Here is a 26,771-nt window from a genome sequence, read left to right on the forward strand (position 1 = left end):
TTGCCGTTCTTACATTCTTTATATCGATGTCAATAATGTTTGGCTGCATGCCTTCATTTTTTTCTTTTCTTTTTTTTTTTTTTTAAAGAGTGGCACAGGAGCAAAACGGCAACTTGTGCCAAATGTAAGAAATGAGGCATTCTGGCGTTCTGGAGTGCACGAAATAAGTCCGCTCCAAAAATAGCCCGCTTGGGTTTAGCGCAATGACAAAAACGTTGCTTTCCTTTTGTGACAATTGAGACTGGCGCTCGGCACCAATGAGCGCTGGAGGAGGTGGCATAAACTAATGAGGGACAAATGTCCACTGACCGTGACCTTGACAACACACTATAAAGCAGGCCACTTCTCACCCTGCCGTTATTTCCTCGTGTGCGTCTCGGCAAGTCACCGGGCAGCTCTTTGCATTTCCTAGGTGGGTCGCAGTTTTTTTTTTTGGACGCGTCCACTTTTACGCTTTGGTTTGTGCGCCAACTTTTGCTTTTTTTTTTTTTGTTTTGTTTTCTCCCCTAAAAAGAAGATGAGCTGATAATATTGTAAGATCATTTCTTTTGTTGTATTTTGCGGTTAAGGAAGCGCAGACGTCATCTGGTTGACTTGGCCTGTCCGTCGGGGATCGAGGTGCAATCATGTCTCGTTTTGACATGAAAGAGTTCGGGGAAGCGGCGAGCTTTTTACGAAAATCGGATTTGGAGCAACTGACGGCGCAAACTGTCGCTTTTGACGGTAGGCCTCCTCGCACGATACAGAAAAGTGAAGACAAATGCTTCCGTGATACTTGTTTGGGTTCTTGGGGACAAAAAATACAACTGATTCAGTCCATGTGGAAAGATAATGAGCAATTGTTAAGCAAAATTCAATTCAATGTTGTTGTTGTTTATTTTTTTAAATACATTAGTGGGCCAAAAGGAAATAAAATATTAGAAATGCAACTTTGTTTATATACGAGACAAGAAACACGTGACGTGTTTGTGACATCGTAGAAGCAAATATGTATATCTGACAAAAGTCTAAATTCAAGAAAACCACACCTAAGATTAAGAAGTAGCAAATATCGAATCATAAAGATGGACATAGGCTATGATATTAATATTATTCTTCCCTTTAATTGTCTTATTTTAACTAGCCTCCAACTATATTTTAGTACATTGTAAAAAAGAAAAAAAAAACTTATGTTTTTGGGCCTAAAACAGTTCAAATCTTTCAAACATAAGAGCAAGCAAGCAAGTTTTATTTATTAATTAATTTATTTATTTTACTTACAATAAAAGGGACAACTGTTCTGCAAATGATTTTTTTCTTTACTGTGAAATGCAGGAAAGTAAATTTTTACAACAGCAAAATAAAAAATGTTATCGAAGCTGGTTGCCTTGAAATATTCAATTCACCCAAGTTTCTTATTTATTTTTTTATTTTTATTTTTTTACAGCGTAGCCGCATTACTTTTTGATAGATGTAACAGAATTTCCATACAAACAAATAGCACTGAAGAAATATGAGGAATTCCAATACAATACAATACAACTTTATTTATCATTAAAGATGATAACCGACAAGCAAATGAAATATTTAATATGGTACATTGTTGGTTTGTATTTTTAGAACAATTGTTCCACTTTTGTTTTTGTTTTGTTTTTTAAATTAAACTAATCAACATTGTCTCCTTTTTGTTCAGGTAAGAAGCGAGCATGGATCCCCGATGACAAAGAGGCGTACATTGAGATCGAGATCAAGGAGCTCAGTGGGGACAAAGTCACTGTTCAGACCAAAAGTGGAAAGGTAAGGTGCAAACATCCAAAATGGCCAAAATCTTTGTTGCATCCATCTCCCAAACACCCTCTTGGTGTGTGCGCAGACCCTGACCGTGAAGGACAGCGACATCCAGCAGATGAACCCCCCCAAGTACGACATGATCGAAGACATGGCCATGTTGACTCATCTCAACGAAGCCTCGGTCCTCTACAACATGCGCCGACGCTACTCGGCCTGGATGATCTACGTGAGTTCGGCTGACCTTTTTTTTTTTTTTTGCCAACGAGATTGGGTTGAGTCCATCATATATGACGTCACGGTGTCCCACTTAGACCTACTCGGGCCTCTTTTGTGTCACGGTGAATCCATACAAATGGCTGCCAGTGTACACGGCACCTGTGGTCGCCGCCTACAAAGGCAAACGGCGATCGGAGGCGCCCCCGCACATCTACTCCATCGCTGACAGCGCCTACAATGCTATGCTGCAAAGTAAGAGTCTCTCTCACGCACAGCATATTGATCAGGGATGTCAAACTCAAATACTGCGTTGGCCCAAAAGTAAAACTTGAACAAAGCCGCGGGCCAGCATTTAATTTTTAAAAACAATATAAATGCAGATTTTTTTTTTTATTGAAAATTGTTATTATAAGTGGTTTTATTAATGCAATAAAATGTTTAGTTTTTAAAATTCCTATGATCATTGTGAATGTTACTTTTATCATATAAAATGTAAAATGGTATATTAGTCATTTGGGGGCCAAATATAATTACACTGCGGGCCAAATTTGGCCCGCGGGCCAGAGTTTGACACCTGTGCTATCGATGATACCCGAATGTTAACGTGGCAAGTTTTCTATCTCTTTCAGATCGGGAGAACCAGTCCATGCTTATCACGTAAGTTCCTCAGTCGTTCATTCGATTGTTCATTGTCCAAACTAAGTCACGTGACTTTGTAAGAAAATTGGCAAGCATTTTTTTTCAAAGCGCTAAATGTACACAAAGATATTTTTCTTCAAAGGATTTTTTCCTTTTTTTTTTTTTTCCATGCTCTTGTACTTTTATTCACCTGTTATTTTTCACACTCGTAGCGGAGAATCCGGTGCTGGCAAAACTGTCAACACGAAACGTGTCATTCAGTATTTTGCTATTGTGGCCGCTCTTGGGGAAACCTCTGCTAAGAAAGCAGTAAGGCAAACATGGCAACTGTACTTTTTTTTTTCTTCTCCTCCCTTTTTCAATCCTTTTTGTTTTTATTTTTGGGCTGCGTTTTATTTTCCTTTTCCTTTTTGTTTTTGATTTTTTTTTTCCATGCCAGGAATCCCGTTTTGTATTCCCATACATTTCCATTCCCCAGAATGTCCAAAGCGATTAATCTCGTCATCCCCCTCATGTGCTTTGCAGCCCCTTTGCGATGCTCTCTTATTGAATTTTGCCCTTTTTTTTTTTCTTTCCCTCTCATTTTTGTTTGGATTCAGATATTTTCTTGGATTTTTGACTTTTCTATGTTGTTTGATCCTCATTTCCCTCCCACTCTTCATCCTATAAAAACGAGGAGGTCTTTGCTTTTAACAACCAGCTTCTGTTGGTGTTCCCCGCTGTGACAGTCTCATGCAGTCGCACTTGACACAATGTCCCTCTCACACACTTTTTTTTCTCTCGACTTTTTCTACTTGCAGCAAGGCCCCGCCACCAAGACGGGGGTGAGTGACAGCCGCATAAAAACAAAAAAGTGCACGCTGCATCACCATGTTTCGTTCACCACAACTGGACTTTTGTCTCTCAGGGCACTCTGGAGGATCAGATCATCGAGGCCAACCCTGCCATGGAGGCGTTTGGGAATGCCAAAACGTTGAGGAATGACAACTCATCCCGTTTTGTGAGTATTTTACAAATAAGCCGATCCTGGGCCTGCGGATCTGTTTTTGGAATCAAGTTTTTTTTTTTTGATACTTTTGTGCTTTTGCTTTTACATGAAAACAGGGAAAGTTCATCAGGATCCACTTTGGTCCCACTGGCAAACTGGCTTCTGCGGACATTGATATATGTGAGTTGGCCTCCTCGCCGTCAGCAGATTGTGCCGTTTTTTATTTTCACTCCGTTTGTTTGCAGAGCACCAGGCATTAATCGTTTGACGGTTTAATGTTGTTTTAAAAAGTCAAGGTTGGAAGAGGACGTAAGAGATATTGACTTTTGGGCTCTGTTGTATACATTATACTAAAAAAATAAATAAATAAAAAAAGAATAAATAAATAAACTGTTGCAGCAGCAGGTACTAGTTAGCCCCAAGGAGAATATGAGTCGCCCACAGGCCTGTTCGAAAAACAATTCACCAGCGATGGGAGACTGTGATTTACTAGGAAGAATTCAAATAAAATAATTTATTTATTTAGACTCACGTATGATATATTTTGGTTTAAAATAATGTTTTCAGTGCAGGGGAAAATTTTTATTTACTGAAATATTTAAAAAAAAAATAAAAAAAATTCACAGCTGTGATTTTAATACTGTAATACCTCAAAAATGTTTTTGCTCAAAGTTATCATACTGTCATAAACTAATAGAAAGTCACGCTACCTCCTTTTGGTTTCGGCAACGTGTTTGATGGCGATCTATTTTGTGTCTTTTCGATTGGTGGGCCCGTAAGAGTAAATCCTTGCAAAAACTGAGTTGCTTCTGAGTCCAAGAGTAAAAAATATCAAATTCACGATCCTCGTTTTAGTTGACAGTATGTCGTGGACTGTCAACCGTCTGCCCCCCAAACATTTACGCAGTAACTCAATAGCACGGATTTGTTTTATGACCTCATCGCCTCTTTCTATTTGCTCCTCAGATCTTCTGGAAAAATCCAGAGTGATTTTCCAGCAGCCGGGCGAAAGGAGCTACCACATTTACTACCAGATTATGTCTCAGAAGAAACCCGAACTATTAGGTGAGAACTTCATGGTTGACTTTAGACGTCTGGTTTCGTTGCCATGACATGACGAGTGACGGTAAACTCTTTTGTTGCAGACATGCTGCTGGTGTCGTCCAACCCGTACGACTATCACTTCTGCTCTCAGGGGGTGACCACTGTGGAGAACTTGGATGACGGACAGGAGCTGATGGCCACCGATGTAAGACATTTTATCTTGTTGTTGGGCGACATCAAATAACCCGATCACCTCCACAGCGCGCCATGGACATCCTCGGCTTCCTGTCGGAAGAGAAGTACGGCTGCTATAAAATAGTGGGCGCCATCATGCACTTCGGCAATATGAAGTTCAAGCAAAAGCAGCGCGAGGAGCAGGCAGAGGCGGATGGCACTGAAAGTAAGAATGCGCGAGAATGAGCCCAAAGAAAAACACAAAAACAAGTTTGTGATTTGTTTTGTTTTTTCTTCAAGGTGCGGACAAGGCCTCGTATCTGATGGGGGTCAGTTCAGCTGACCTCATCAAAGGTCTTCTCCACCCACGAGTGAAAGTGGGGAATGAGTATGTGGTCAAGGGACAGAATGTTGAACAGGTAAGGACACAGCGTCACTAAACGGACTCAAAACAGGGTTAAGAATACTTTTTGGATTTAGTTTGGGTTATTTTCTTTTGACTCTTGCATATAAGAATTCAGTTAGGTTTTTGGGTTATTTTAATAGTTTTTATTGATTTGAAAAAAAAAAAAAAGTCCGTTTTGTTTAGCTTTTTATTAGTTTTAGTTTTTAGTTTTTTTCTTTAAAACAAAATCTAAAATGTGGTTTCAGTTAATTCACAAGTATTTTAAAGCACATTTGTTTTTATTTTATATCGTTAGCAAAAATGTTTTTTTTAATTTGTATTGTGCCATATCTTCCGGACTATAAGGTGAACCTGTAAAAAAGCCGCAGCAACTCTTTTTTGGGAAAATAAATTTAAAAAAATAAATATAAATAAATAAATAAATAATAAAAGGTGTAGATGTTTGCCAAATGTGTGCGTGTGTTGTAGGTGAACTATGCTGTTGGCGCTCTGGCCAAAGCGACGTACGACCGCATGTTCAAATGGCTGGTGAGCCGGATCAACCGGACTCTCTACACCTCACTGCCTCGCCAGTTCTTCATAGGAGTGCTGGACATCGCTGGCTTTGAGATCTTTGAGGTAAGTTGCCTCGTTGTGCACGATGCGCATGTTGGCGTTTCTAACCCGATGACGTCTCATTGCAGCTCAACAGCTTCGAGCAGCTGTGCATCAACTTCACCAATGAGAAACTGCAACAGTTTTTCAACCACCACATGTTCATCCTGGAGCAGGAGGAGTACAAACGGGAGGGCATCGAATGGACCTTCATCGACTTCGGCCTGGACCTTCAAGCGTGCATCGATCTCATCGAGAAGGTAAAAAAAAAAAAAAAAGATTGGCATTATTATTTGGATTTGATTCCGAGTGACCCGTTGGTGTCCCGCAGCCTCTTGGCATCATGTCCATCCTCGAAGAGGAGTGCATGTTCCCAAAAGCCACCGACAGCAGCTTTAAAGCCAAGATGTTTGACAATCACCATGGCAAGTCTCCAAATTTCCAAAAGCCACGTCCGGACAAGAAGCGCAAGTTTGAAGCCCACTTTGAGCTCATGCATTACGCTGGAGTGGTAAATGCTGCCTTCTCACTCATCATTTTCTACTTCTCGTTACGTCGCTGATGCAAATGCGATTCCTTTCGCAGGTGCCCTACAACATAATTGGCTGGCTGGACAAAAACAAAGACCCACTGAACGAGACGGTGGTGAGTGTTTTCCAAAAGTCCTCCAACAAGCTGCTCGCTTCTCTGTACGAGAACTACATCAAGTCGGACTCAGGTACACACTCCAGTGCACGTTCCATAAATTGCCCCCAGGTAGTGATGAGGAAAATGAAGCTTCAAATTTGCTTCATCAACCAGCTGCAGTATTTTGGAGTCCTCTAGATGGCACTGTTGGTTTTGGCCCAACGTTGAACCGAGAGTGCCATCTACAGGGGTGCAAAAATACTACAACTGGTTCATGAAGCAGATTTGAAGCTTCATTTTGCCCATCACTACCCGCAGGTGCTTGAAGTGATCAGTGGATTAATTTTCACTTGACTGCAGATGTGAGGACCGGGACCAAAGAGAAGAGGAAGAAGGCGGCGTCGTTCCAGACGGTGTCTCAGCTGCACAAGGTGAGTCGCGTTTCAAACGCGCGATTCGGGGAAGGCGTCGGCCGCAGGGGAGCTCTGGGACGGAGCCCGTTAAGACTTGCAGTGATGTTTAGGGCAATGATCACATGAACATCACTTTAAGTCTGTGCTGGCTCCTCCCTCATTTCGTCGCTGATGAGGGAAGTCCCTTGTAAGTGCATGGAGATGAAAAAAAAAATGACACAAAAGATTTTTTGTTAATGTTTTTAATGTAGTCAACTTCCAAGTTTCTTAACATGGTGTAAGAGTAAGTTTAAATTTTTTTTAAAATATTTTACTTTGTGTAGTGAATCTTTTTTTTTTTTTTTTTTAATGTAACCGCATAAAAAACAGTTATTGTTATACATTTGGATTATTGTACCGAGACCTACATATTTTACACACTCAACTCATTCACTGCCATTGACGATTATGGAAGCCAAAAAGTTCGTTCATTTGACTTTGGCTGTGAATTGAATTTTCTGTTTAATTTTAGTGACTGCCTCAACGTGTTCAACAAAACTAAATAGTCTGTGCCCATAAAAAAAGCACTGGCTTTTATTTTTTCATTTTGAGTCTGATCATTTCCCATACTCGTCCAATGCAATTTTCAATGCGGCTTTTCTCTTCTCTCCAGGAAAATCTGAACAAACTGATGACCAACCTGCGCAGCACGCAGCCTCACTTTGTGCGCTGCATCATCCCGAATGAGACCAAGACTCCCGGTAACGTGCGACTCGACGACATCGCGCACACGCACCCAATGTGGCGCTTTGGACATTTTTTTTTTTGTTTTCTTTTTTTGGATACTGTGCAGGCATCATGGACCCGTTTCTGGTGCTGCACCAGCTTCGCTGCAACGGCGTTCTGGAGGGCATCCGAATCTGCAGGAAGGGCTTTCCCAACCGTACGCTCTATGCGGAGTTCAAGCAACGGTACGTTAGAGCAAACGCAACGACAGCTTTGGTTTTGTGGATCTCATCATGGTTTTTTTTTTTTTGCGTTCATCCAGCTACCGAATCCTGAACCCGCAAGCCATCCCAGACGATAAGTTTGTGGATAGCAGGAAAGGTGCCGAGAAGCTGCTGGCCTCTTTGGAAATCGACCCTAGCCAATATCGATTCGGACACACGAAGGTACATCGCGACCTCCTCGCCTCCTTCTTGGATGGCGCCGCCTCGTTGTCAAGTTTGTTTGGTTCTGACGGCGTTCTGGTCGGCAGATTTTCTTCAAGGCGGGCCTGCTGGGTCAGCTGGAGGAAATGAGGGATGAGCGATTGGCCAAAATTCTCACGATGCTTCAGGCGGTCGCTCGAGGAACTCTCATGAGGATGCACCGAAGGCTTATGAATCAAAGGAGGTATCGTGGAAATGAATGACGGAGCATTTGCACAGATTGTCTGACAGCTTCGAGAGCAACTCCATCTTGATCTCGTGATGGCTTCACTGTTCACTCCCTCGCAGTTGCCCGCGTGTGAGGCGTGTGCGTGCCCTTTTACGGTGACCAGCCGCATGTGTGTGTGTCTCTTTTGTTAATTACGACCTCCACGCGCTCCCTCAGTCGCGCCGCCGTTCTCTCCACTCGCTCTCGGCGAAGCGAACAATGCTGACGGTGCCCTCAGAGCCACATGGCGACATGTGTCAAGTGGCAGCTGCTCGGGGCCCTCCCTAAAAATATACGACCGGCGGCTCCCTTCTTGGATGCCCGATGGCCCCTGGCCCCTTTTGTCCACGGCGCCTGCGAGCGCATTGATGGGATGCGTGGCGGGTGACGGAGGATTAAAGCCTGCCGCCGGACGGAAGGTTTCGGTTGCTAAAAAAACACAGACGCTCACCTTTGAGGGGGGCACCCAGCGCGGAGTCATGACAGAAATGCAATCAGCCCCCCCAACCCCCCCGCCCTCATTCAGTCACCCGGGGGGGGCGTGTGCGCACACCCACTAAAATTCACCCTCTACACTCTGACGGCGAGACCTTGAGCGGCAGGTTGTGGCTCCATATTTAGGCCTGTGAGAAGCCATCCTGCAGAGACTAAATCAATCCGCTAACCCAGTTGGGTCAGTCATGAAACATCAAAAGCGGCGTCGGCCGTATCGTTTCACGCCATCGCATCCCTCCGCGTGTGATTCGAGCGACGAAGCATCAAGGGCAAGTCACTAAATAAAGAAATGCGCAACTCTCGAATGACACGTTGGGACCGGCTTCCTTTGACGAGTCGGTGGAAGCCGAACGCGTGACATCGCCGGTCACGTTTCAATGCAACGAGCTTCGTTTAACTCGCAAACTTTTGGATCCGTTTTAATTGCGCAACGTGATTCGAGTGTCGAACAGCGATTGATGTGTAGAGCTGCATACATTTTGGTCATTGATTAAATTCATTGCGTTAGTCAGAAAATGAAAGTGAAAATGAATTATTGAAGTGTATTTAGTTGATTTAGTTTTAATTTGATTGATTTCTAACTAAACATAACTAAAATAATTTTTTAAAAATGAGCTCTGATTCCGTCTATTTGTACTATTTCTCTATGAACTGAACTATTTCACATATCTTTTTGGGGTGTGTGTGTGTTTATTTGAAACATGTATAAAAGAGAGGCAAATGTTATAACAAGTAGATTAGAAAAGAAAAAAATTGGCAATTCATACAACAGAAATTTTCTTTTTTTTTTTTTTTTTAAGCCGCTAAAGACAAAGTAAAAACAGCTCAACCCAATCGTTGGAAATATTTTAATTATTGCAAAAGGAGCATAGAGATAGAAATACCAATTATTCAAAAGTTTTTAAAATTATTTTCATAAATTGTTGCCATAGTGCACAATAAAATATGCAAATTATTACAAGCAGTTTAATTCCATATCCTCTAATCATTTTTATAAATCAGAATTAGAATGCACTTTATTGTCATTGGAGAGCTCGCCTCTTCAGTGCCTATAACGAATAATTGAATGAAATATCTCAATTAAATTAATTAAAGATTAAACAATTAAATAAAAATAAATATGAAATTAATTAAATAAATAATAAGTAAGACTGTCTTTACATCTTGTAAACTATAATGAACTCATTATTATCAATCAGGACGAGTCCACTCGTTTGTTTTTTTGTTTTTAAATGTATACCTCATACAACGTATGCTTCTGAATTCACCTCCATTTGCATTTTGTGCATTTTTCTGGCGGTAGGGAGGCCCTGATGATCATCCAGTGGAACATTCGGGCTTTCAACATCGTGAAGAACTGGCCATGGATGAAACTCTTCTTCAAGATTAAGCCCCTGCTGAAGAGCGCGGCCACCGAGAAGGAGCTGGCCAATCTCAAGGTGGAGATGGTGCAGCTCAAGGAGGCCTTGGACAAATCCGACGTCAAGCGCAAAGAGCTGGAGGAGCGGCAGGTCAGCCTGATCCAAGAGAAGAATGACCTCTCGCTACAGCTGCAGGCGGTACGTGTTTATTCCCAAGCGATTGACACATTCCGCTTTTAGACCGCCAATGTCAAAGGAGCACGTCTCTCCTTTTCTCCTTCGCCAACAGGAGCAAGACAATCTTGCAGATGCCGAGGACCGCTGCGACCTGCTCATCAAAACAAAGATCCAGCTGGAAGCCCGAGTCAAAGAACTCCTGGAGAGGCTGGAGGATGAGGAGGAGACGAACTCTAATCTGCTGGCCAAGAAGCGAAAGCTGGAGGACGAGTGTACCGAGCTGAAGAAGGACATAGACGACCTGGAGCTGACCTTGGCCAAAGTGGAGAAGGAGAAACACGCCCTTGAGAACAAGGTGAAGTGAACACAAGCCACAGGAAATATCCGGCCATTTGTTTCGTCCGTGTCGCTGGTCGTCGTAAGCGTCACGAGGCAAAAAAAAAAAAAAAGTCCACACAGAGATTCAAATAAAAAAAACAAGCAAGTTCTGCTTCCTGTTGCAGGTGAAGAACCTGGTTGAGGAAATGGCAGTTTTGGATGAAACCATCCTCAAGCTGACCAAGGAGAAAAAGGCTCTCCAAGAGGCCCATCAGCAGACTCTGGACGACCTTCAGGCGGAAGAAGACAAGGTCAACACTTTGACCAAAGCTAAAACCAAGCTGGAGCAACAAGTCGATGATGTAAGTCCAAAGTAGAAAAAAATTAAAAAAGGACGGTCTTATATTTGGTCATCCGTGTGTGAACTAGCTGGAGGGCTCCCTGGAACAAGAGAAGAAGCTGCGTCTGGATCTGGAACGGAGCAAACGAAAACTGGAAGGAGATCTGAAACTTTCTTTGGAATCCGTGATGGATCTTGAGAACGACAAGCAGCAGATGGAAGAGCGGCTCAAAAAGTAAGTCGGACTGAAATATTCACAGCGGTTCACGTGTCTTACTATGATGTCATCGTCCACCAGGAAAGACTTTGAAATGAATGAGATGAGCTCAAAAATTGAAGACGAGCAGGTGTTGGTCATCCAGCTCCAGAAGAAAATCAAGGAGTTACTGGTGAGCATCGGCACATCTCTTTTTTTTTTTTTTTGGGGGGACGTAAACAGCGCCAACCGCAAACGCCATTCGCTTCCAGGCTCGCACCGAAGAGCTGGAGGAGGAGCTGGAGGCCGACAGAGCCTGCCGGGCCAAAGTGGAGAAGCAGCGAGGCGACGTGGCCCGCGAGCTGGAGGAGCTGAGCGAGCGCCTGGAGGAGGCCGGCGGGGCCACGTCGGTCCAGATCGAGATCAACAAAAAGAGAGAAGCCGACTTCCTCAAGCTGCGGCGGGACCTGGAGGAGGCCATGCTGCACCACGAGGCCACGTCGGCCACCTTAAGGAAGAAGCAAGCCGACACGGTGGCCGAGCTCAGCGAGCAGATCGACAGCCTGCAGCGAGTCAAGCAGAAGCTGGAGAAAGAAAGGAGCGAGGCCAAGATGGAGGCCGACGACCTGGCTTCCACTGTGGAGCAACTCTCCAAAGGCAAGGTAGGTGGAAAGACGGCGCGCGGAGGGTCCCGTTTCCATGGCAACGCCGACGACCTTCTCGGGCCCGCAGGCGGCTGCAGAGAAGACGTGTCGTCTTTATGAAGATCAACTGAGCGAGGCGAAAGCCAAAGTGGAGGAGCTTCAGCGGCAGCTCAACGACAGCACCTCCCACAAGGCCCGTGCTCAGGCTGAGAGCGGTAAGGAACGTTACTGCCGCTTCCCAGTAAATCACAATGTCATGGAAATGAACATTTGATTCAGTCGTTCATTTGAAAAACTGAAGTGCAATCGTTACTCAAAGAAAGTTCGGGGGGAAATGTCACAATGAAGCAAAAATGTGTGACCGTTTAATGAAGGGGTGGTCAAACTTTTTGATTGGTGAGCCAATTTGAAAAGAAAGTCAACAAACGCATGACAACAATATATATTTAAAAAAAACGGAGTATTTAGAAAATAAAACATGAACCAGGTTTATTCATTTAATTTTTTTCAAGTTCGGCGGGCCGGCGTAAAACATTTAACGGGCCGCGTGTGACCCCCGGGCCGTAGTTTGACCACACCTGGTTTAATGTGTTTGTGTACAGCAGAAGATGTTGAAGATTTGGAATAGCCGTTTGGAAAACTGTCATCTCACATCGACACAGAAAATTATTCGGGCTGGGTTTTAAAAAAAAAATCCGAGTTTTTAGTCTGAGACAGAAAATGATTTGGTGTCAGACGAAAAATTTGTAACACCTGTACCTGGACGTACGCAGCCGAGCTGGGCAGGAAGCTGGAAGAACGCGATTCCACCGTCTCCCAGCTCCAACGTGCCAAGATGTCCTTCGGTCAAAATGTGGAGGACCTCAAGAAGCAGCTGGAGGAGGAGACCAAGGTCAGTTCCCGATCGCCGCCGCGATGCGTCAGAGCTCCACCGAAACATCATGACTTCTCTCGCCAGGCCAAGAACGCCTTGGCGCACGCCCTCCAGTCATCTCGCCACGACTGCGACCTCCTCCGGGAGCAGTACGACGAGGACCAGGAGGCCAAAGCTGAGATGCAGCGAGCGTTGTCCAAGGCCAATACTGAGGTGGCGCAGTGGCGGACCAAGTATGAAACGGACGCCATCCAGAGGACGGAAGAACTGGAGGAAGCCAAGTGAGTGATCAACCGCGAAGATGACGACACATAAATTTGACAAATGAACCGGCGCTCGACGGACTTGTTTGCAATCAGGAAGAAGCTGGTGACGCGTCTGCAGGAGGCTGAAGAGTCGATGGAGGCCTCGAATGCCAAGTGCTCCTCTCTGGAGAAGACCAAGCATCGACTCCAGACGGAGATTGAAGACCTGATGATCGACTTGGAGCGTTCCAACGCTGCAGCTGCCGCGCTGGACAAGAAGCAACGCAATTTTGACAAAGTACCGACTGAACGGGCAGAAATTTAATCCAGCGCCGCTTCGTCTGAAAAATTTCCACCTCGTTTCTTGTCAAGGTGCTAGCTGATTGGAAACAGAAGTATGAGGAGTGCCAGACTGAGCTGGAAGCTGCTCAGAAAGAGTCGCGCAGCCTGAGCACGGAGCTCTTCAAACTGAAGAACTCCTACGAGGAGACTTTGGATCATCTGGAGACCATCAAGCGAGAGAACAAGAACCTGCAGGGTGAGCGGGCCACGCCACGGCGACGCTTGGGGACTTTGTACACATCTTGAAACTCACGTTTGATTCTTCTCTGCCAATCAGAGGAGATCGCTGACCTGTCCGATCAAATCAGCCAGGGAGCCAAGACCATCCAGGAGCTGGAGAAGATCAAGAAGGGGCTCGATATTGAGAAAAGTGAGATTCAAGCTGCGCTGGAAGAAGCTGAGGTAATTTTGTGTGTCAACTGTGAGGAGTGTCAAAAGGACTTCAACATTGTATTATATCCAATCACAAGCCGCGTTCATCACCTTCAGCGCAAGGCCGGCGAGAAGGCTCACTGGAACCAACTCGTGATCTGATTGGCTATCGCAACTGTCTATCAACCATAAAAGCCCCCTTGAGACACAAAACAGACGCCCACACGATTTTATCTGAAGGCCTTGGACGACTCGTGCGTGCTCCTGGTATTATGAAATCTGCCCGGCAACACAAGCTTGCTGAATTCTGATTGGATAAAAACTCTAACCTGCAAATTCAACACTGGGATATATGATGACATCAATGTAAAGAATACGATCATGATTTCTTCTTTATGTTAGGCCAGCAGAGAAGGCCTTGAAGGCCTTGCCCGTCCACCATTGGTAATCAGTATTTTTTAAGCTGTGTTCCAGAAAACTTTGAAATCCGACACTTTTTATGATTAGGAAAAAAATGCAAGTTGGGAAAAATTCATGTACACAGACGTCACTGAAGTCTAATGACGGGAGGTGTGTTACAGTGAAGCGTTTGTGTGTGTGTGTGTGTTTGTGTCTCAGGGCGCACTTGAGCACGAAGAAAGCAAAACCTTGAGGATCCAGCTGGAGCTGAACCAGATCAAAGCTGACATTGACCGGAAGTTAGCGGAAAAGGATGAAGAACTTGACAACCTCCGGTATGTTCTGCTCCAGCCTGTCCTTGTGGTCATCGTGAGCGCTCAGACCAATGATCATTGCTGTTTGGATTTATTCTTACTCAGTTCTCACATTTATGCGATGATGAAGGTTTGGTTTGGCGATTCTGCCTCCCGGGAATCTTTTTAGATCTTCTCTGCATGACTATTTACATGAACGCAATTTATCCTCTTCACTCGTGGGTTACAATGCATTCATTTAATTTTCTTTTTTTTTTTTTTTTTATAAAGAAACCGAAAACAAATCTTTTTTGTCATCGTTTCAGTTGACGTCATCCGTAGTTTTCTTCCACCTCGGTAATCCTGGCGCCAAACATTCTGAAATGCTCGTCCTCCTGTGCCATTTTCTTTTCAGCCGTAACCACCAGAGAGCGCTGGAGTCCATGCAGGCCACCTTGGATGCTGAGGCCCGGGCTCGCAGCGAAGCCGTGCGTCTGAGGAAAAAGATGGAGGGAGACCTGAATGAGATGGAGGTGCAGCTGAATCACGCCAACAGGCAGGCCGCCGAGTCTCAAAAACTCTTGAGAACCGTGCAGATTCAGCTGAAGGTGATAAAAGACGCACATCGCCGCGCATTGCTTCATGTTCGCCCTTCCGAGAGGAGTCAGTGTCTTTCTTGCACCCGAGTTGCGTGACTTCGCTAAAGTCAGTCTTAAGTCATCAATTTTAGGACTTTAATTCATTAACTTTGAATTAGTTTTTTGAGAAAATGTCTTAATTTTATTAGCTTTTATTTTTAAAAAAATGCTTCTATTTATCTTTTTATTAGTTTTAGTATTTTAGTTTTTCTTTCTTTTAATGAATAGTATTTTTGTGTGCAAGATACAAAAAAAAAGTTCACGAAGTATTGTGCACTAAAGAAAACCTCAATTCTCAAATGGCTGAAATTCCAAAATAATTAAAACCAAGGATATCTTCACTATATTATAGTCGGCTTTAGTTTTATAAATGTAAAATATGTAACAGTGGTTTCAGTTAATTTTATATATATATATTTTTTTTTAAATCCATTTTTATTTTATTTTGTTTCTGAAAATATTTTTTAAATTTTTCATTCAGTTGTCGTTCACTCGAATAACCTTAGCCTCAACTGGACTTGCTTTAATCTTGCCACAGCAGCTCAAAACTTGCTTAAAACGTGAACGTTAAGAGACTTTCGTATGACTTACACATTTGTCACTTCCGCCGACTTCTGCCAGGACGTCCAAATAGAGCTGGACGACACCGTTCACAAGAACGAGGAGCTGAAGGAGCAGGTGGCCATGACCGAGCGGCGCAACAACTTGCTGGCCGCCGAGGTGGAGGAGCTCAGAGTTCTACTGGAGCAGAACGACCGGGCCCGCAAGCTAGCTGAGAATGAGCTGCTTGAAGCCAGTGAGAGAGTCAACCTGCTGCACTCTCAGGTAACAGCTGTGTGCCAATTGCGGCCTGGAATGCACCGGCCGTTCGGGAATCTCCAGAAATTCCCAATGGCCACCCCTCCCCTGCTCAAGCACTGTATATATTTTTCCCTTTTTGAAACTTGAATCTTTGACTCCAGAACACGGGGCTGATTAACCAAAAGAAGAAGCTGGAGGGTGATCTCTCCATGCTGTCAGGTGAGGTGGATGATGCCATTCAGGAGTGCCGCAATGCGGAGGAGAAGGCCAAGAAGGCCATCACCGATGTAAGCCGTGCGCCGAACAAGCGGATCGAAAAGCGGGCCGTCCGGATCCTTTGACGGTCATCCCGCATGTGTGCGTGTTTGCAGGCAGCCATGATGGCAGAGGAGCTGAAGAAGGAGCAAGACACCAGCGCCCATCTGGAGAGGATGAAGAAGAACATGGATCAGACCATCAAAGACCTCCAGATGCGTCTGGACGAGGCTGAGCAGATCGCCCTGAAGGGCGGCAAGAAGCAGCTCCAGAAGCTGGAGGCCAGGGTGAGCGCTCCAATGTGCTGACAATTTCCGTTTAGTAGAACGGCAAAAATTGAGGACAAGGCATATTTCCCATAACATTTTGGTTGAACTCCAAAGCGGACGACTATTTGTTCATAGGTGAAAGAACTTGAAAGTGAACTGGACTCGGAGCAAAAGAAGATCCAAGATCAGCAGAAGACCGTTCGCAAATACGAGAGAAGAGTCAAAGAGCTCTCCTATCAGGTAAACGAAACGGGGGGAGGGTTGCATTCCAAGCATAGTATCGAGCGTTCACTATGGTTTTTTTTGGGGGGGGGAAGGGTGAGGAAGACAAGAAAAGTCTAGTCCGCCTGCAGGACCTCGTTGACAAACTGCAGATCAAAGTGAAGAGTTACAAGAGAGTGGCTGAGGAAGCGGTGAGTTCATCACATGCTCTTTGATCGCTCACTAAATTCATTGAGCGCATTTATTACATTCGCATAATTAAAAACACATTTTAAACCACTCCAAATCCAAAAAGTAAAAAAAATTCAAAATCAATAAAAGTAACGCCTAACAGATGATTTTGGACATGTTTTCTAATTTCCATGTTGTGTTTTCCTGTTTCCAGGAGGAGCAGGCCAACACCAACTTGTCCAAGTACAGGAAGCTGCAGCACGAGCTAGACGATGCCGAGGAAAGGGCTGACACCGCTGAAACACAAGTCAACAAGCTACGCGTCCGCACACGCGACCAAGGTGGAAAGGTTCGCTAATCACTTCAATGCAGTTCATGGAATGACGTATTTAGGGACACGTGTTCAGTGAAGTCTCTCGTTTTCCGTTTCAGCTTCCTGAGTGATGCTGAGACGGCACGAGGACGTCACACGGACAAGCAGCTGCAACAGCTCCAATAAACCGTGTACTTGAAACCAAATAAAGACTTGGTGAAAACTTTCAAAAATGTCAGCGTGGATGGATAAGCACCTCACAATAAATGCTTCAAGAAGAATTTATTCTCTTATTTTATTGGGCAAACAATAAGGAAGAAAAATGAAGGTCAAAACATTGAAAGTTGCGTTACAGAAATCAAGCAGACAGGATTGTTCATTTTGACGATTAAAGACCGCAACCACTTCATTCATGTGCTAGAAATCACCACCAGTGTGCGTGAGATTGTGTTTCATGATGTGGACTCGAGCCAAACACCTCAGTTGTTTGTCAGTTAAAAAAAAAATACCTGAGTGTGAGTAGAACTAATTTGAATTGTTGTGCTGGATGAAACAAATCTAAATTGCCATCCGTTAAATCAACCCAAGTGTAAAATACAAAAAAGGTGCAACATTCACGTGACTCCGAATTTTATTTTTTAAGCTCCGCCTCCACCGTAATAGTCATGAATCGCATAACACATTTAAATATCTATCCAGCATACATGAGCAGCGACAATAAAAGAAAGCCAATCTGAAGAGTTGCCAGCCCCGAATCTAATTTTACAACTCAACTGAGCCGCCGCCAACACGCGTGTTCTGAAAGCGACTTCGTGGCTGACTTTGAAAGCAAAGGAGCGACGGAACCAGAGACATCTTGTGACCAGTCATCGAGGATTTCAAATACCCAGAAAACTTCACTTGTTGTCGTGGTTAACAGGAAGTAAACAAGCTCACCGCAAAGCGCAGAACTTGAACTCGAGAGAGTTGCCGAACCGGCACAAGCATCACATTTGATTTTCAAGACATGCCAAGTGATTGCAACGGGAACAGCAACAGATTGTGGCCGTTTTGCATCCTAAGGCAACAACTGCAGAAATGCCATTTTACATTCACATCAATTTGTGCTATGACATGCTGGGAGGCAAATTGTCCACAATTTGTTCTTTTTTTTTTTAGAAGGACGCAATGAGGAAGATCGCTCATTCATTTGTACTTTTGTGTTTGTGTGATTGATTGGAGACCAAACAGCTGCACATTCGCTTCTCTCTTGCGCCCAAATAATCAAGTGGCACCATGCAAACGAGCCGTCACGCTGACAGATTGTCATTTCAGCTCGCGGTTCGGCGAGAACGGGACCACGCGCGCCACATCGGTTGGCCGCAACAAACTCCAAAAACTCAAATGAAAAGGCTATCTGAACTCGCCTGCATAGTTTATTCTCTTCCCAAAGCATTTCTCACAACAAGCATACACATTTTGTTACAAAAAGAAAATCTTTAATCAACAAAAAAGGGGGTTATACCAATAAAAACAAGTGGATCTGTGCAACATTGGAATCTACATTTAATCCAGAGCTAAAAAGCCGATGCGTTTAAACAAGACAAAAAAAAAGAAAAAAAAGAGTCCCTTGTAGAAGCTTCGGAAGCTTCTACACAATAGAAGATTTTAAATGAAGAGAAAAACTAAATGTGAAAGCACCAATCAACAGTCGTCAACTATGAGCGGAGACGCAACGAGAGACGGAGGCAATGAAGATGTCCGCTGAGAAGACTCGCCGTTTCCGGACCGAGCGGTTGCGGCGGGGCGGGGAAGGGGGGGGGGCGATTCAACGCAGCCATGGAGAAAAGCCGTTTCCTTGCAACACTTTTTGTAAAGATTATATAAAAAGGCTCTATTTTGTTCCGGCTAAAGCAAACAATCAACGCAGGCGTAATTTCCAAAGGTCCATAAACTGCCGTGGCACGAGGCCGGCTTCCTTTGTAGAGACAAGATGGCGGCCACGATTCAGCGCCAACGGGTGAGCCGGACGGGCGTCTCGACGGCTCAGCTCAGCGGAGTCCATAGCGACGACAGGCGCCCGCGTTACCGGCGGCCCCGCCCCCTCTCCCAAGCCAAGCGCACCGTGGTCAATCTTCCAGCAGATCTCGGTCCAGATCCATAAAGGGCTCGTCGATGTAGCTGGCTATGGCGCACAGAGAAGTCCTGTCTGAGCCCAGTAACACCGACACCGTCTCCTTCCAGTAGCTGAAGGGGATACACGAGCTCTGCGGAGACAAAATAGCGTTCAAGAAAAAAGTCATCCCGTTTCTTCTTGGCAGCCGCGGAGGAGGGCAACAAGCTTGGAGTAGCTCGACAAGTTAACACGTCTCATCTGTGACACGGTGGAAGCTCCAAAGGCAAATAATACATTCCACGGATAAAGATGTGGAAAAACTTCTTTGGAAATTAAAAAATCTTTTTCGGGTTCAGGCTATTGGCATTATAAAAGCACACATTGCCATAAAAGGTGTTGATATTAAAAAGAAACACTGAAATAAGGACATTTTATCTTCAACTATCATTCTGAATTGTGCTTTATGAAAGTGTCAAAAGAAAAAAAAATATTTTACATTACTTAAATTCTGGTAAATATTCTTGTCTTCCTGTTCTTTTCAAAACACATTTTTTGTCTTTGTTTTGGAATAAGAGTCACAAAAAAGCCTTGCACAACTCAAAAGTTGAATTTTGGTCTTGAGAGGTTCCACTGTGGCATCAGTTTTGTGTTGCTATAAAAACTATTTCACTTAAGCGGCGCACGCTGGTGATGAAACTGTTGAAACCATGAGAACATCTCAAAGCATCAATCTTAACATTTCAACATTTAATTACAAAATGCGGTTTCGGATTGCGACCTTTAACCCTCATCTTATTTTTGAAAGTGATGTCATGACAGTTGCAATAATAATAAATCATCAATTTCGAAGCACAAAATGGAAATGGGGTCGCTGATTTTTTTTTTTTTTGCATTCAAAATATTAATGAACTCATAATCTTTACGTTAATAATAATTTTAGCAATATCATGAATCTAATATTTCATCACTAGCACACACAAATCACAAAAAAAAGACCTACTGGTTCAATAAACTATCAATAAAAAAAAAAAATGAAAAAAAAAAATAGGAGCAATGATGATTTGTTTGGGATTGTGTAAATAAATAGCGGTGAAAACATAATGTGGTTAACGTGAAAGCCTCCACGAGAAGGCGGCGACGGCAAACGTCGAAAGGCAACCTTGACTCCACCTTGTAAAGCAAACAGTTGTCCCGCGACGGAGCAGCTGACAGCAACATTCAAGCGAACTGGTGTTACGTTCCATCTGGCAAATGTTCAACATTCACTCCCCTTTTAGCTCGGCTTTGGTCTTCGCTAACTGCTGCGGCCAACATCTGGCTCGCGACGATGCCAGGCTCGTTCACCGACACGGTCGGCCGTGCCGTTAAGTCTCTGTACTGACCGCTGGACTCGCTTGAATAAAAATAGCAACTCCGTGTAGCTTAAAGAGCGGACGGAGAGTCGAAATGGAGATGGAGTCTTCAAATCCAACAATTCTCGCTCGTATTTGGAAGATATTTTAACACAAATTTCAAATGTCTGCCCATTTTACAAGGTTTAACTCAAGGATCACCAACATGGCGGCCGCAAGGACCACGAATAGCCCGCGGGGGGCTTGTCTAAAAATAGCGCAACAGTAATAGGACATTGCCATTTTCTAGGAATTATTTAGAAGTGATCAATTAAAAACGTGAAGACTCTTTCTAATTATTGTGAGGAACGATCTGATGAGTGTCTTCACAAAGATAAATATCAACGATGCAGTAAAAATAAGGCACACTAGCGTCTCAAAGGGCTTCTCCAGCCCACAGATGACAAATATTAATGACACCAGGTTAAAGGTAATTTGAGCAAACGTGTTGCTTCGGAAGCATGTCGCGTCAAATGACTAGCCAAGGAGTAGCTCTCACTTTCAAAAAGGTTGGCGAACCCGAGTTTAACTCGACCGCTACGGTTTCAATGAAGCAAACATTTACACCTTTGCAAGTCGCACTAAACTTTTATGTTCTTTTGATGCACGTTGCGCTCGGGTCCATGAACGTCCGCGATCGCTCAGGACATTTCACTCACATTCTCCAGACAGGTGCTGTCTTTGTCCTTGTTGAGGTAGTGACACTGCCAGAAGCGCAGCAGGTTGCGGAAGTTGTTGAGCAGGCAGCCGGGGTACTTCTCGGCGTACTCCTTCTCACGCAAGGCGTTAAGGTAGAAGGGCAATTTGGCTTTTCTGCGGGCCAACATGAGGATGACCAAACTGGTGTTCAAACAGCTCACGTTCTCCTGCGAGCGAGCAACCCAAAGGGGGCAAACGTGCACAAGTGAGCGGCTCAAAATCAACTGGCAAAGGGTCCGATGTGTGAAAATGTGCACCTGTGTGAGGGTCTGCACATTGATGATGTTCACGAGTCGGAAGAGGAAGGCGAGTCTGTTCTCCATTCGGGCCATGTAGGACAGCAGACAGCACTCGGACAGCACCCCCACCACTGTTGGGGAGACGGGAAAAATAGCTTCAATCGTCCAAGAGAAGATAAAAAAAATAATAATTAAGGAATTCAGGAGACTAGAAGCGTTCACGTTAATATGAATAACAGGAACAGGCACGGCAACTGAGTCATTAATTGTTACAAATTCTCTCGATCGTTTTTTATACCGGAGAGCAACGTGGGGTCAGTTGAGTTGAGTTGATTAATTTATGAAATTGATTTGAGCCTGAACAAGAGCTGAAATAAAATTCTATTCATCAAGGAAAAGTAGCATGAGTAACATTTGACAAAAAGCAACCATTTGCGCAAAACAAATTCGGTCATTTTATCTAGAAGCATCTGACAATATTAAGTATGGACCGAATATGTCCGAAAACTCACGTTGTGTTCAAATAATGGCGGTCATCGGTTGACGACTGATTTTTATTCCCGCGTAGGCGATGTAAAACGACTTTCCAACAATTTTTAATCATGAGAAATATTTGGATGAAAACCCTTTTTACGCCATAAATACAAAACAAAACATTAAGTAGAGCGATCAGCGAGGAGCCCTTTTCACTCTTCTAATTTACCTTTAACATCCTCAGTTTGACTCTGAAATCGGTCTAAGGACAGCACGATGCAGCGCACCAACATGTTGGAGTCCACCAAAGAACTGTTGATCTGGGTCAGGAAAGTCTGAAACTGCACACGACAAAAAAAACAACGTCGTCAAGCCAAAGTCACACAGCCAGCCAGGAAGACGCGCAAACGTACCTTCTCGGGCGTGTTGACGTATTTATTGAACCTTTTAAATGCGTCGATGTTAAACTTCATGAGCTCGCCGAGCAGATCGAAGTAGCTTTGCAAAACGTCTCTGGAGGTGCAGCCGCTGTCGATGATGCAGAACAGGATGTGCTGGCACGGGAGGGAAGAAGCGTTTCAGTCATTTGACAGAAGAAAAAAAAAAATTGATTTGGAAAGCCAGCAATTGAAATGAAAAGTCGCTGAAATCATAATATATAAAAATTGAATTTGAAGTCTTCATGACAAGTTCAATTACCTCCAGCAATCCTCTCTTCAGGAGAAACATTTGGTCTGCATAGGAAGTGGCTCCTCTCAAAAAACTTTCAACTGCTCTTGCCTGCCAGAATCTATAGCCAAAGACGACGAGCATGTCAATTGAAAAGGAAATTAAAAAAACAAAACAAAAAAACAACGACCATCTTTGTTGTCCCTGCGGCTGACCTGAAGGACGAGTCAGGAGGCTCCTTCTTCATAACGGTGAGGAGGCGCGTGAGGAGGCCCTTCTTGCCGTCACATACGAGACTTCTGTCAGTGTTGACCAGCGCCTCCACCTCGGGAATATTGGCCTTCATGGATATGGCACTGAGTTCGTTCAGCTCCTGGCTATTCAACAGGAGGTACTTGTTCCTGAGACACAACCGTCACACTTTGACACGCCGCAAGAGAAATGTCAAACCGCACCGATCTGGAGTGAACGATGACTTACTCATGGTGGTCACTGAAACTTTGAAGAAGACGCAGAAACTGGATTTTGAACGATATTTCCTGCAGCATGAGAAAAGATGACGTGATGATTTATTGTTAGAATAATTCAGAGTTCCCGAAACAAAAAAGGGTGTGCTTTTCAAAGTCCGTACGGGGCTGCAGTCGCAGTTCTCATTCTGGCCGTGCACCACGTGGTTTGAGAGGGTCAATTTCCGCCAGATGAGCTTGTCAAACAGGTTGTTGAGACCGGGGATGAGACGAAACTCAGCCAGCATCTTGTGGACCTGGAAAGCGACAAAAAAAAAAAAAAGAAAAAAAGGATTAACGTGTGTTCTTGCCCGTCGGCCGTAAACGCCACACTGCACAAAGACGGACGGCCTCACCTGGTTCCTCTGTCGCCCCATGAGAAGCACACACAGCACATAGAGCACCTCCACTTTGTACATGATCTCATGGACGATTTTCATCGATGGGGGCAGACGATGACTCAGCGGGCTGGCGGCCAGCGAACTTTCATCGGATGACTCTGAAGAACGAAAAGACAAAACGCGTGAGGTGCGTTCAAGGCTCACGCAGACGACAGCGTAAAACAAGGTCAAGACGTCGTCTTGCCTGTGCTGCTTTGTTCTGCCTCCTCCGTCGCCATCTGCATGAGCGCGTCCAGCACCAGGGCGCTGTCCAGCCACGTGTACCACTCCTCCAGCTCCTGCAGGAAGTTGGCGCCCGTGGCCTCCGACACCTTCCTCGTGGCCAGCTTGCACAGACGCTCGATAAAGCCGGGGATGTTCAGCAAGGTGACTGTGGCAGGAAGCGACCGTTCGTTATTCGTCGTCACCGGGGACAAAACGTAAGCGCTCTCTGACGACAGCTGACCTTGATTGACCTCCGCGCGCGAGGGACTTGAGTTTCGTTTCTGCTGGGCATTTTTGGCCAGCAGGGTGTGCTTGTCGTCGTTGCCCAAGTCAGGTTCTGAGATGGTGACGGAGAGGATGCGGCAGAAGTTGGCCAGTTGTTGCTGGTCAAAGCTCTGAACCAGGCCTGACAGGTTCGGGATGCTTTCTAAATGGATCATCTCCTAGGAAGAAAAAAAGTACGCCGTAGGAATGCATGCAGAAATGGAACGATAGCGGCGTGCAGTCTGTTGTTGACAACATGCAATTTAGATCCTGCTATTTGGGATCATAAATCAGGCCATTAGACGGCATGAAAAAAAAGGCATATTTTTTTTTGGAGCCAAAGGCAGTAAATAAAAACTTACCTTCTTAACACCAAGTATGTCTTCAATTAGCGTTGCAGTCTGAAGGAAGGTCTTCTTGTTTGTCATCAGCGTGAAAAGGAACAGAACAAAGTCATCCCTCGCAGCCAGACTCTTTGTCACCCACTCCGTCTGACAAAAACAATGTCAAGATTGGAAGTCAGTTCACGTTACCGCAGAAGCAGTACACAAAACCAAGGACGTTGACGTGAATGGCAAATGGGAATACTTACACAGATGCAACAATTGTAGAGAACACTAAGGCAGTCTTTCACCAAATCATCATTCACTGTTGCAACAGAATAATGGACGTGAGAAATTTTAAAGGAGACTAATAAACTCAAGCACGGTATGTAGACGTTATGATATGCATTCTTACTTTTGGGCTTTTTCTTCTGCATAGTTAATGTGGGTCTCATCAAGAGCTCTACAAGCAGCTACAAGAACAAAAAAAGTGACAGTCAGCAATCTGCGTTATCAGATAAGTTGTACGGCAAAGTCGTCATCGTCACACGATGCGTTGCACTGAGGTGAGACGCGTGAACCGTACATGGACTCCACCAAAGAGGTCAAAGGTGTGCGTGTTGGGGAAGGTGGATTCCTGAGCAGACTTTCTGTCCTCAGTGACAAAAGACATGGCCTCCATGGACAGCTGGGACGATAACACCTTGGGGAACATAAAGTCGTATGTCCTCAAATCAGTTGAGGGGAATTTCAATTTGACTGTTTTTCAAAATCGGTCAGTCCTAGTTATGAGCAAAATAAAATCCTTCTGAAACCACATAACTTTCAAATGCTAAAGCTGGTTGTAAATAAATTCTAATCAGTCAATAAAACAAATCCAAACGGCAAACAACTTTTCTACACATGTACGATAAATTACTTGGCACTGTAATTACATCCCGTGTTGGATTGCGAATGGACCAGTCCCATCAACTCCACTTTAAAGTCCTCTCCACAGAATAGTTAACTGCCGTGTTGTTACTTACCTTAATTAGGCCATGGGCATGCGAAAGGTCACTGTTGGGATGACTGCTCTGGTAGAGCTTCTGGAGCAAAGTAGGAATGCCTTGCCACTTGGCCCGCTTGTCTCTCTCCTGAAGGAGACCCCCTGGAAGCTGCACGGCAAAATCCGGATTTAAGCAAGCATGATTACATCACATGCAGTCAAGCAATGTAAGCAGTCAAGATTATCACTGGTTTTGCGACTGGTTGATGTCGAGATGCTGTAAATTGGGACTTTTGGGCCATCCCGCTCATCATTTCGACAAGAAATATGCAAGCGTACTACTTTGCATGTGACTCTTGAATTGAATATTTGTAATTGTTGAGAGGTTCCTAATGAAGTGGTCGGTAGTAATGTGCTTGCCATGTGTAAATGTAGACATGTCATGACAGGTGTTTCTGAACTGTTGTTTGACCGAACAGCACACAAACGCAATAAAAGGATACAAATCCAGCTCAGCATGTTTAATACGAGTAGTTGTAAAGTTGTTCAAGTTCAATTTGTCAAAACAGCTGTTGTCAGCGTGCCCTTTTATGGGAACCATTCTTATAGTGGTCGGTGGACATTACGTAATCGCCTGAGCCGTTCAGCTGGCTAAGCTAGTTAGCTGCCTGCCTGCTTTCGTTTACAGCAGCGCGAAACAGAAACTGCAAACGCTTTTGTTGTCATCTTACGGCCCCTAAACAGGATTGCCGAAACAACGGCAACACGAACCAAACTGATACTCGTCAGCCGAACCCTCCTTGTTGCTTATGCTAAGCTAATGTGTGCTAACAACAAAAGATTACGCCAACATTTATGCCCAATCAGCAAGACGGAAAGGAGAGCTGCGTGTGTTAATTAATTGTTGGGCAAACGGGCCAAATATCGCGACCCAATGCAAAAAAAAAAAATAAAATAAAAATGTTGAACTAAACGAGGCGGTGCGACGCCAATCACGTCTGCCCGATTGCGTCTTGCTTTTCAGGCAGCGCTCCAGAAAGCAAATCCCTGGTTTGAGGCGAGCAACTTTCCGATGTCTTTTTTGTCCAAACGCAATATCGTGTCGCTTACCTGTGTCCCGCGACTAAAAGTCTGCCCCGTGATTTTACTCTCCGTGAACTTGAACACGATATTACTTTTGCAAATTCTTTGTTTTTGCCCCGTGCAGTGGGTCTCGGACCCCTTGAGCGTCGCCATTACTTCTTCTTCCTGAAGTGAACCGTCCAGGCAGGAAGTGGATGGAAGCTATCATCAACCTGGAGGGCAATTAGGCGCCATCTGCTGGCCAAGGACGGGACACCGCAACAACGCCACTTGAGCACTTTCCAAGCTTGTTGAGCAACTTTTCAGACAACACTAGCAAATATTTACAAAATGCACCCAGGGAAAAAAAGACTTAAAATGTGTTTGGAAACTATTAGCAGCATTTGAAATTTATTTTTTTGTGACACCTTTCTTTAGCCCTAAGAACAATATGAGTAGCCACCT

At 44.4% G+C, this 26,771-nt stretch overlaps 2 protein-coding genes across 2 annotated transcripts; one reads left to right on the top strand and one right to left on the bottom strand.

Annotated features, from left to right (window-relative positions):
- Nucleotides 1-357: 357 nt before the first annotated feature.
- Nucleotides 358-17,229, top strand: myh7ba (myosin, heavy chain 7B, cardiac muscle, beta a). Its single transcript, XM_088308049.1, has 44 exons — nt 358-412; nt 570-723; nt 1,673-1,776; nt 1,853-1,996; nt 2,082-2,238; nt 2,616-2,643; nt 2,838-2,934; nt 3,426-3,449; nt 3,533-3,625; nt 3,730-3,793; nt 4,580-4,678; nt 4,759-4,862; nt 4,919-5,057; nt 5,132-5,250; nt 5,706-5,855; nt 5,921-6,091; nt 6,163-6,342; nt 6,417-6,549; nt 6,819-6,889; nt 7,524-7,611; nt 7,704-7,821; nt 7,899-8,022; nt 8,109-8,245; nt 10,068-10,323; nt 10,415-10,657; nt 10,806-10,982; nt 11,050-11,195; nt 11,259-11,349; nt 11,429-11,818; nt 11,889-12,015; nt 12,574-12,692; nt 12,759-12,955; nt 13,034-13,217; nt 13,292-13,457; nt 13,539-13,663; nt 14,252-14,367; nt 14,741-14,933; nt 15,585-15,788; nt 15,926-16,051; nt 16,136-16,306; nt 16,424-16,528; nt 16,606-16,701; nt 16,896-17,030; nt 17,114-17,229. The coding sequence occupies exons 2-44, from the start codon at nt 627-629 to the stop codon at nt 17,123-17,125; spliced, it is 5,820 nt and encodes a 1,939-aa protein (XP_088164175.1). The 5' UTR covers nt 358-412; nt 570-626; the 3' UTR covers nt 17,126-17,229.
- A 924-nt stretch (nt 17,230-18,153) lies between these two features.
- On the bottom strand, nt 18,154-26,500 carry trpc4apa (transient receptor potential cation channel, subfamily C, member 4 associated protein a). Its single transcript, XM_088309869.1, has 18 exons — nt 26,355-26,500; nt 25,285-25,413; nt 24,846-24,962; nt 24,675-24,732; nt 24,529-24,584; nt 24,299-24,427; nt 23,914-24,115; nt 23,653-23,838; nt 23,424-23,566; nt 23,193-23,324; nt 23,042-23,100; nt 22,777-22,962; nt 22,592-22,682; nt 22,306-22,446; nt 22,122-22,233; nt 21,437-21,549; nt 21,140-21,346; nt 18,154-19,240 (listed from the first exon to the last, which is right to left on the bottom strand). The coding sequence occupies exons 1-18, from the start codon at nt 26,478-26,480 to the stop codon at nt 19,103-19,105; spliced, it is 2,325 nt and encodes a 774-aa protein (XP_088165995.1). The 5' UTR covers nt 26,481-26,500; the 3' UTR covers nt 18,154-19,102.
- Nucleotides 26,501-26,771: the final 271 nt, after the last annotated feature.

Source organism: Idiotropiscis lumnitzeri, chromosome 11, assembly GCF_059441095.1.
Source record: "Idiotropiscis lumnitzeri isolate Australia: NSW breed Sydney's pygmy pipehorse chromosome 11, RoL_Ilum_1.0, whole genome shotgun sequence".
Classification (NCBI taxonomy): domain Eukaryota; kingdom Metazoa; phylum Chordata; class Actinopteri; order Syngnathiformes; family Syngnathidae; genus Idiotropiscis; species Idiotropiscis lumnitzeri.

Bases quoted from the DNA above. Each gene is read 5' to 3' on its own strand.
- myh7ba (XM_088308049.1), top strand. From the start codon at position 627: ATGTCTCGTTTTGACATGAAAGAGTTCGGGGAAGCGGCGAGCTTTTTA. The intron at 10,983-11,049 runs GTAAGTCCAAAG...TGTGTGAACTAG, and splicing joins TGGAGCAACAAGTCGATGAT to CTGGAGGGCTCCCTGGAACA. The intron at 16,529-16,605 runs GTAAACGAAACG...GGGGGGGGGAAG, and splicing joins TCAAAGAGCTCTCCTATCAG to GGTGAGGAAGACAAGAAAAG.
- trpc4apa (XM_088309869.1), bottom strand. From the start codon at position 26,480: ATGGCGACGCTCAAGGGGTCCGAGACCCACTGCACGGGGCAAAAACAA. The intron at 24,428-24,528 runs GTAAGTATTCCC...TGTTTTTGTCAG, and splicing joins TCTACAATTGTTGCATCTGT to ACGGAGTGGGTGACAAAGAG. The intron at 24,116-24,298 runs GTAAGTTTTTAT...TTTTCTTCCTAG, and splicing joins ACATACTTGGTGTTAAGAAG to GAGATGATCCATTTAGAAAG.